At 51.0% G+C, this 10,161-nt stretch overlaps 1 protein-coding gene across 1 annotated transcript; it reads left to right on the forward strand.

The window, feature by feature from the left end:
• The first annotated feature begins 1,568 nt into the window (after positions 1 to 1,568).
• Positions 1,569 to 8,851, forward strand: FGF22 (fibroblast growth factor 22). Its single transcript, XM_083421942.1, has 3 exons — positions 1,569 to 1,971; positions 6,351 to 6,454; positions 8,376 to 8,851. The coding sequence occupies exons 1-3, from the start codon at positions 1,584 to 1,586 to the stop codon at positions 8,568 to 8,570; spliced, it is 687 nt and encodes a 228-aa protein (XP_083278068.1). The 5' UTR covers positions 1,569 to 1,583; the 3' UTR covers positions 8,571 to 8,851.
• Positions 8,852 to 10,161: the final 1,310 nt, after the last annotated feature.

Consider the following 10,161-nt stretch of genomic DNA (forward strand, 5'->3'; position numbering starts at 1 on the left):
GGACCATTAGGTCCAGTCGTGGCCGACTCTGGGGTTGCGGCGCTCATCTCGCTTTACTGGCCGAGGGAGCCGGTGTACAGCTTCCGGGTCATGTGGCCAGCAGGACTAAGCCGCTTCTGGCGAACCAGAACAGCGCACGGAAACGCCGTTTACCTTCCCGCCGGAGGGGTACCTATTTATCTACTTGCACTTTGATGTGCTTTCGAACTGCTAGGTTGGCAGGAGCAGGGACCGAGCAACGGGAGCTCACCCCGTCATTGCGGGGATTCGAACCACCGACCTTCTGATCGGCAAGTCCTAGGTTCTGTGGTTGAACCCACAGCGCCACCCGCGTCCCTCACCCTATACATAGAAAGGAGCAAACCAGGGATATTTTAGGGAGCAGGCGGGGCCCATGACTTACATCCTAGGAGCCTGCACAGCACAAAACACTGTTGCTGTAGGTAGGTTTTGTTTTATTTGTTATCTTATATTTTGGAAATGTACATCCAGGTTTTTTTTCCTTTAAATTTTTTGGGGACCCCTAAGAGAGCGGGGCCCTAAGCTATAGCTTGTTTAGCTTATACGTGAATCCGAACACGTAAAATACAAACATGCAAACAGCTAATAGTCTGTACCTTTTGATCATGAACCCGATTTGAAATGGGTTTTGAATCGTTTCGATTGCAACTGCATATATATATACCGTATTTTTTGCACTATAAGACTCACTTTTTCCCTCCTAAAAAGTAAGGGGAAATATGTGTACGTCTTATGGAGCGAATGCAGGCTGCGCAGCTATCCCAGAAGCCAGAACAGCAAGAGGGATCGCTGCTTTCACTGCGCAGCGATCCCTCTTGCTGTTCTGGCTTCTGGGATTCAGAATATATTTTTTCTTGTTTTTCCCCCTCCAAAAACTAGGTGCGTCTTGTGATCTGGTGCATCTTAGAGAGCAAAAAATACGGTATATGTGTGTGTGTGTGTGTGTGTGTGTTCTTAACATAACCTTTGCCTATTCATTTTGCATGTGTGTGTCAGCCTCGCCGAACCAAAACAGGATGGGATTTGCAAAGCGCCGTCCGGTGCCAAAGGCACAGAACATCTGGCCAACTGCAAAACAGATTTATGAATGGGGAATAAAATTCCATTCACAGCCACACCCTAGCTCCGCCTCGAAGGTTCGGCGATTGGCTGTCGGGGGGCAGGCCCAGCCAATGCCGGGCTTCCTGGTCAGAAGGAGGGAATGTACGGCTGGAATTCTTGTCAATGAGAGAGCTGTTTGGGTTCACGCGAGGCTGGCACGCACCTCCGTCTCCCGTCAAAGCTAGATTCTCCCGGGAGCTTTGGCAAAGCGAGAATAAACCGAAAGAGGAGCTTCGAGCTTCCGAGTTGGGGATTCTGGAAGGTGCGGCAAGGCGCTAGACCTCAAGGAAACCGCTGCCAGCTTCTGGAAGGCGCGGCAAGGCGCTAGACCTCAAGGAAACCGCTGCCAGCTTCAAGTCTGCTGCCGAATCCTCTGATCGAGACCGGCGAAACAACAGCAGGATCACAGATCTGCAGGATCACAGATCATCTAGTCCAACCGTCATGACGCCGTTCGTAGGATGTTAACCGCGCCCAACGGTGACCCGTGGGACCTCAGGCCTCGCCGCCGAATCCTCGCCGGGCTGCCTTCTGAAGCCCCATGGTGGCCCTCGCCCGAGAGCTGGGCGAAATTTTCTGGCATGGGTCACCAGGACCCACCGACTGCCCACGCAGCCTGGTGTTTTTTGCTGCTGGTCTGGCTCGCCAACTCTGCCTTGGGGCACGGAGACACGGCTTTGCAGCCGCACGGCGGGTATTGGTGGCCGAGGGGGGGCAGGCCCGCCCGCAGCTACCCCCACCTCCAGGGCGACGCGCGGAGGAGGCGGCTCTACTCGTCCACTCACTACTTCCTGCGCATCGGCGGGGACGGCAAAGTCGACGGCACGCGTCGGGTCGAGTGTCCAGACAGTAAGTCTCGCTTCCATTTGATGCTTTTGAAGCTTCTGTTGTTGTTGTTGTTTAGTCGTTTAGTCGTGTCCGCCTCTTTGTGACCCCCTGGACCAGAGCACGCCAGGCCCTCCTGTCTTCCACTGCCTCCCGCAGTTTGGTCAAACTTATGCTGGTCATTTCGAGAACACTGTCCCACCATCTCGTCCTCTGTCGTTCCCTTCTCCTTGCGCCCTCCATCTTCCCCAACATCAGGGTCTTTTCCAGGGAGTCTTCTCTTCTCCTGAGGTGGCCAAAGTCTTGGAGCCTCAGCTTCAGGATCTGTCCTTCCAGTGAGCACTCAGGGCTGATTTCCTTCCGAATGGAGAGGTTTGATCTTCTTGCAGTCCATGGGACTCTCCAGAGTCTCCTCCAGCACCAGAATTCAAAAGCATCCATTCTTCGGCCATCAGCCTTCTTGATGGTCCAGCTCTCACTTCCATACATCACTACTGGGAAAACCAGAGCTTGAACTATACAGACCTTTGTTGGCAAGGTCATGTCTCTGCTTTTTAAGACGCTGTCTAGGTTTGTCATCGCTTTTCTCCCAAGAAGCAGGCATCTTTTAATTTCGTGGCTGCTGTCACCATCTGCAGTGATCATGGAGCCCAAGAAAGTAAAATCTCTCAGCTTGCCAGTTCCTCCTCCAGGTGGATCACGTTTGGTCAAAACTCTCCACTATGACCTGTTCATCTTGGGTGCCCTGCTCAGCATAGTTCATAGCTTCTCTGAGTTATTCAAGCCCCTTCACCATGGCAAGGCAGGGATCCATGAATGGGAAGCAAGCTTCTAGCCCTCATTAAAGCAGAAAAGTGCACTAGCGTCCTCAATGAAGCAAGCCTGGGGAGGAAAGAGTCAGGGAGCTCCTTTAGGGGAAACTTTGGTGGTTCCAGATTTTGCCTGCCTCTCATCCTCCCTGGGAGTTGTAGTTCAGCAGCGCCCGGTGCGCTAAAGGTTCCTGACGCCAGCTTTAGGAGAGCAGAATCCTAATTTCAGACGCAGTGATGCTTCTGAATCGTGGCTGCCGAAACCAAAGGCGAGTGATCTTGTGTTCGAATTCTGACAAGTTTCCTGCTTTGAGAACAGGGCTAGTTGATTCTGATTCTCACTGGTGAAGCAAAGCTAGCATCCTAAACCAATGGAGTAAGCTCCTTTGGGGTTCACCTCCGACTCGACACCGTTAGCAAATGCACTCTGAACGGGCGAAACTTCCAAGTTGCCAAATCAGTTTAGTGTCGGTTTTTACGGATAAGGAAGTTGCACAAGTCCTGGCGGTTCTGCAGAGACGTGTGACTGATTATTCAGAGTTTGTTTGTTTTTAGAAAATTGCAGTCTGTATGACCTCAGAGTTCCTCTCATCACAACGACTGCGTTTTTTCATGCTTCAGAGAGAGCGCAGAATCCAAAACAGACTTAAGCTCCAGGTTGTAGGTCAAAGCTCTCAGTTCCCAAAGGGCCTGAGTTGTTGTGATGTGTTTGTTGCTGTTGTTTAGTTGTTTAGTCGTGTCCGACTCTTCGTGACCCCCTGGACCAGAGCACACCAGGCCCTCCTGTCTTCCACTGCCTCCCGCAGTTTGGTCAAACTCATGTTCGTAGCTTTGAGAACACTGTCCCACCATCTCGTCCTCCGTCGTCCCCTTCTCCTTGCGCCCTCCATCTTTCCCAGCATCAGGGTCTTTTCCAGGGAGTCTTCTCTTCTCATGAGGTGGCCAAAGTCTTGAAGCCTCAGCTTCAGGATCTGTCCTTCCAGTGAGCACTCAGGGCTGATTTCCTTCCGAATGGAGAGGTTTGATCTTCTTGCAGTCCATGGGACTCTCCAGAGTCTCCTCCAGCACCAGAATTCAAAAGCATCCATTCTCCGGCGATCAGCCTTCTTGATGGTCCAGCTCTCACTTCCATCCATCACTACTGGGAAAACCAGAGCTTTTACTATACGGACCTTGATTGGCAAGGTGATGTCTCTGCTTTTTAAGACGCTGTCTAGGTTTGTCATTGCTTTTCTCCCAAGAAGCAGGCGTCTTTGAATTTCGTGGCTGCTGTCACCATCTGCAGTGATCAAGGAGCCCAAGAAAGTGAAATCTCCCACTGCCTCCATTTCTTCCCCTTCTATTTGCCAGGAGGTGATGGGACCAGTGGCCATGATCTTCGCTTTTTTGATGTTGAGCTTCGGACCATATTTTGCGCTCTCCTCTTTCGCCCTAATTAAAGGGTTCTTTTATTCCTCCTCACTTTCTGCCATCAAGATTGTGTCATCTGCATATCTGAGGTTGTTGATATTTCTTCCGGCCATCTTAATTCCGCCTTGGGATTCATCCAGCCCAGCCTAGCCTAACCTTGCTCTTAAGTGCCTTCATTATGCCAACGAGGGGACAAACCCTAAACCGTTACGAAGAGGGAACAGTCAACAAATTGCCCTGTTCAAGTTGGAGTTGATTCTTAGCAAGAGACTTGGTGGACTGCTAGACCCCCGTTGGTCTTGCTCCATGGATCAGCTGCCAAGACTTGAAACCCCCACCTCCCCAAAGCCGTCTTAAGTCCCCTCCTCTCCAGGATTTCCCCCATACAATAGGAGACTATGCCAGCGTGAAACCAACCTGCCCTACGCCCTTTTCACGCCGCTGCTCGTTCTGTGAGACCAGGGGAGAGGGGAGCTGGTTGCAGCAGGAGGGGGTTCTTCAGCCCCCCCCCCCCGCTCACTGCAATAATAATAATACAGTGGTGCCCCGCAAGACGAATGCCTCGCAAGACGGAAAACCCGCAAGACGAAAGGGTTTTCCGTTTGCAGAGGCGCTTCGCAAGACGAATTTCCCTATGGGCTTGCTTCGCAAGACAAAAATTGACGAAAATTTTTGGATTTTTTTTCCGCTCCAAAACCCCTTTTTCTGAAGCGCTAAGCTGCTAAAAGCATTTTAGCAGCAAAACCGCTAATCCCTTAAGCCTTAAAAAGCCGTTTTTAGCCCTTAAACTGTCAATAGCGCTAATAGCACTAATCCGCCAATGGGCTTGCTTCGCAAGACAAAAAAATCACAAGACGAAAAGACTCGCGGAACGGATTCTTTTCGTCTTGCGAGGCACCACTGTAATAATAATAATAATAATAATAATAATAATAATATATTTATTATTTATACCCCGTCCATCTAGCTGGGTTTCCCCAATCACTCTACAGTGGTACCTCAGGTTACATACGCTTCAGGTTAAATACGCTTCAGGTTACACACTCCGCTAACCCAGAAATATTGCTTCAGGTTAAGAACTTTGCTTCAGGATGAGAACAGAAATCGTGCTCCAGCGGCGCAGCGGAAGAAGGAGGCCGCATTAGCTAAAGTGGTGCTTCAGGTTAAGAACAGTTTCAGCTTAAGAACGGACCTCCGGAAGGAATTAAGTACTTAACCCGAGGTACCACTGTATTTTAGGCAAGTGTCCACAAAAATGAATATAATCGTGAATATACCATAACGCAAAAAAAAATTTTGCGTTGTGTTGGGTTCAACTGCTTGCCAGAATATGACCATTAGGTAAAACTGCAAACAAAAAAAATGTGTTTTGATTGGGATGAATTAAAACTGAAACGCCGAAGGATTTCTGCGAGGATATTTTAAAAATAAAACCACAAATCGCTGCGGATGTTCAGAGAGCTGGATCGAAGAAAAGTTACGTATGGGGAGAAAAAAAAAACGGACGTTTCCTTCCGTCTCTTAACTCTGGGGCTCTTCTGGCCTACCTCACTTTGTTGTTTGTTTAGTCGTTCAGTCGTGTCCGACTCTTCATGACCCCCTGGACCAAGAGAACGCCAGGCCCTCCTGTCTTCCCCTGCCTCCCACAGTTTGGGCAAACTCATGCTGGTAGCTTCGAGAACACTGTCCCACCATCTCGTCCTCTGTCGTCCCCTTCTCCTTGTGCCCTCCATCTTTCCCAACATCAAGGTCTTTTCCAGGGAGTCTTCTCTTCTCATGAGGTGGCCAAAGTCTTGGAGCCTCAGCTTCAGGATCTGTCCTTCCAGTGAGCACTCAGGGCTGATTTCCTTCCGAATGGAGAGGTTGGATCTCCTTGCAGTCCGTGGGACTCTCAAGAGTCTCCTCCAGCACCAGAATTCAAAAGCATCCATTCTTCGGCGATCAGCCTTCTTTTTGGTCCAGCTCTCACTTCCATACATCACTACTGGGAAAACCATAGCTTTTACTATACGGACCTTTGTTGGCAAGGTGATGTCTCTGCTTTTTAAGATGCTGTTTAGGTTTGTCACTGCTTTTCTCCCAAGAAGCAGGCGTCTCTTAGGTTGTCGTAAATGAGGAGAAGGAATTTAAGTGCAATTTTAAAAAAACAGAAATAAATTAAGGGCTTTTCCCCGTCTCTTCCAGATATCGTGGAGATCCGATCTGTGCGTGCGGGGATCGTGGCCATCAGGTCAGTCCACAGCCGGTTCTACTTAGCGATGAACAGAAAGGGGAAACTCTACGGCACGGTAAATATTCACAGCGGCGTCTCCTGCAAAACAGCGCCCTGCTGTCAATCGGCTGCTGTTACCCTGATGGGCGGGTGACACCAGTTGATGCGATGGGGCGAGATTTAGTTCTGCAGAGTCCTCCCCCCATCCACAATGGGTCAACCCTGGTGAACCCATGTATTACTAAGAATAAGAATAAGAATTTATTATTTATACCCCGCTCATCTGGCTGAGTCTCCCCAGCCACTCTGGGCAGCTCCCAATCACATGTTAAAAACAATACAGCATTAAATATGAAAACCTTCCCTAAACAGGGCTGCCTTCAGATGTCTTTTAAAGATAGGATAACTACTTATTTCCTTGACATCTGAAGGGTGTACCACAGGGTGGACGCCACCACCGAGAAGGCCCTCTGCCCGGTTCCCTGTAACCTCACTTCTCGCAATGAGGGAACCGCCAGAAGTCCCTCGGAGCTGGACCTCCGTGTCCGGGCTGAACGATGGGGGTGGAGACGCTCCTTCAGGTATACTGGGCCGTTTAGGGCTTTCAAGGTCAGCGCCAACACTTTGAATTGTGCTCGGAACGTACTGGGAGCCAATGCAGATCTCTCAGGACCGGTGTTATGTGGTCTCGGCGGCCGCCCCCAGTCCCCAGTCTGGCTGCCGCATTTTGGATTAGTTGCAGTTTCTGGGTCACCTTCAAAGGTAGCACCACGGACAGCGCATCACAGTAGTCCAAGTGGGAGATAACTAGAGCATGCACCACTCTGGCCAGACAGTCCACGGGCAGGGAGGGTCTCATCCTGCGTACCAGATGGAGCTGCCCTGGACACAGAATTGACCTGTGCCTCCATGGACAGCTGTGGGTCCAAAATGACCCCCAGGCTGCGCACCTGGTCCTTCAGGGGCACAATGTCCCCATTCAGGACCAGGGAGTCCCTTGATGTCAGATGATTTGAGAGCTGACTGGCTCACCTGTCATGGTTGGGATTAGAGAGTAAGAGATAGATCTGACCCGCTGTGCCAAAAAGTTCCCCCTAAGACTGGTAGGCTGTGCGGCAGAGGCTGAATCCGGAAAGCTTTTGCATGCTCGGCCGTTGACGACTCACAGCCCTTCCCTGAGAATTCGGGCATATTACCCAAACCAGAAGCAAGAACATAGTCCTCATGGTTCCGTTTCGAAGCCGGTTTCTTCTGCTAAACGACAAGGAGGCGTCTGCCTCAGCATTGTGCAAGCTGCAGCTGTCTGGGGGCCAGCCCAGATGTCAGGGATTAAAAGGGGGGGGTCTCTTCTGCATGAAAGCAGTGACGGATTTAGGTATAAACAAGCTCTGGGTTGCGGGTGGCACTGTGGGTTAAACCATAGAGCCTAGGACTTGCCGATCAGAAGGTCGGCGGTTTGAATCCCCGCAATGACGGGGTGAGCTCCCGTTGCTCGGTCCCTGTTCCTGCCCACCTAGCAGTCTGAAAGCACCTCAAAGTGCAAGTAGATAAATAGGTACCGCTCCGGCGGGAAGGCAAACGGTGTTTCCATGCGCTGCTCTGGTTCGCCAGAAGCGGCTTAGTCCTGCTGGCCACATGACCCGGAAGCTGTACGCCGGCTTCCTCGGCCAGTAAAGTGAGATGAGCACCGCAACCCCAGAGTCTGGATCTCGCGGGGATTCGAACCGCCGACCTTCGGATCGGCAAGTCCTAGGCTCTGTGGTTTAACCCACAGCGCCAAGCGCGTCCCATAGCATATATTCAACACATAGCGTTTATTCAACACAAAAAACAGTTGTTGACAAAGGGCAGCTGGACATATAAAGGGCCCCACCACCTTCAGGAGCTGAGGGCCTCATCAAACATCAATCCGGCCCTGCTTGCAAAGGCAGGTGTCCTAACGTCCGAGCTGCGGCCGCTGGATCAAAACCAACCTCCGCCTCCTTTTCTCTCTGCAGAAAGCGTACACCCCCAGCTGCAACTTCGTGGAGAGGATCGAGGAGAACGGCTACAACACTTACGCTTCGTTGCTTTGGCACCATGAGGGGCGCCCCATGTTCCTCTCCCTCAACGCCAAGGGCGTCCCGCGAAAGGGGCCCAAGACCCGGAGACAGCACCTCTCAGCGCACTTTCTGCCCATGCTGGTCTCCTGACGGATAGTTGGCAACACACCATGGACACGTATTGCTTATCAAATGCCTTCTTACATTGAGTATTTAAAAAAAAAACCAACAACTTTCGGGTGAGAGGGGGGTTATTTATTACTTTTGTACAAAAAATAAAGACGCGCCGGCGTACGACGCCGGAATGGAAAATCCCAGGTTTGTTGGCATCGCCTTTGTCGCCGTTTTCGGAAGCTCAGCCGGGACCAAGTCCTTGCAGGTCCACCAGAATGTTTTGGGGAAAGGTGCTGCAAGACTTTGGATGGAGGGCCTAAGGGGCTAGAATCATAGAGTTGGAAGAGACCACAAGGGCCATCGAGTCCAACCCCCTGCCAAGCAGGAAACACCTTCAGAGCACTCCTGACATATGGTTGTCAAGCCTCTGCTTAAAGACCTCCAAAGAAGGAGACTCCACCACACTCCTTGGCAACAAATTCCACTGTTGAACAGCTCTTACTGTCAGGAAGTTCTTCCTAATGTTTAGGACTAGCGGCAGGGTGACCAAGTTGTTGTTGTTTAGTCGTTCAGTCGTGTCCGACTCTTCGTGACCCCATGGACCAGAGCACGCCAGGCACTTCTGTCTTCCACAGGGTGACCAAAGCTCTGTTTAAAAACCTTCCAAGAAGGAGATACTGGGGCCAGGCGATATATCATCCAGTAGTTTTCAAGCTGGCAATATATAGTTGAACGCCGGCTCCTGAACGCCTCCATTTTGGAACGTTTTGGCTCCCGGACACCAAAAACCCAGAAGTATCGTATTTTTTGCTCTTTAAGACTCACTTTTTCCCTCCTAAAAAGTAAGGGGAAATGTGTGTGCGTCTTATGGAGCGAATGCAGGCTGCGCAGCTATCCCAGAAGCCAGAACAGCAAGAGGGATTGCTGCTTTCGCTGCGCAGCGATCCCTCTTGCTGTTCTGGCTTCTGAGATTCAGAATATTTTTTTTTCTTACTTTCCTCCTCCAAAAACTAGGTGCGTCTTACGGTCTGGTGCGTCTTATAGAGCGAAAAATGCGTTAAATGCTTCGGTTTTCAAACGTTTTTCAAAAGCCGAACGTCCAACGCGGCTTCCGATTGAGGGCAAGAAGCTCTTGCAACCGATCGGAAGCCGCGCCTCGGTCGTCCAACGTTTCGGAAGCCAAACGGGCTTCTGGAATGGAACAACTGAGGTTTGACTGTATCGCAAAACCTGATGTGTTTTTCTGCGCTGTGCAAAACTCACAATGTGGTGGGGGAGAACCTTTGAAGCCAGATTCTCCCGATTCCTGTAGCCCCTGTTAACTTCGCCGGCTCAGCTCCCCCCACCAGCCTCTTGCATGGGGCAGCGAATCGCAAGAGGAGCACTGGCAAAAATCACAATGCAGGGAAAACCGTGAAGCCAGCCGATTCCTTTACATAGGTAAAGGTAAAGGGACCCCTGACCTTTAGGTCCAGTCGTGACCGACTCTGGGGTTGCGGCGCTCATCTCGCTTTACTGGCCGAGGGAGCCGGCATACAGCTTCCGGGTCATGTGGCCAGCATGGCTAAGCCGCTTCTGGCGAACCAGAGCAGCGCACGGAAACGCAGTTTACCTTCCCGCCGGAGTG

This window comes from Podarcis tiliguerta (assembly GCF_965153285.1).
Source record: "Podarcis tiliguerta genome assembly, chromosome: 18".
NCBI classification, from domain to species: Eukaryota; Metazoa; Chordata; class Lepidosauria; order Squamata; family Lacertidae; genus Podarcis; species Podarcis tiliguerta.

What these genes read in the sequence shown, in the direction of transcription:
- FGF22 (XM_083421942.1), top strand. Translation starts at nt 1,584, where the DNA reads ATGTTAACCGCGCCCAACGGTGACCCGTGGGACCTCAGGCCTCGCCGC. An exon ending in TCGGGTCGAGTGTCCAGACA is followed by an intron (nt 1,972 to 6,350) that starts GTAAGTCTCGCT and finishes CGTCTCTTCCAG; the next exon opens with ATATCGTGGAGATCCGATCT. An exon ending in AGGGGAAACTCTACGGCACG is followed by an intron (nt 6,455 to 8,375) that starts GTAAATATTCAC and finishes TTCTCTCTGCAG; the next exon opens with AAAGCGTACACCCCCAGCTG.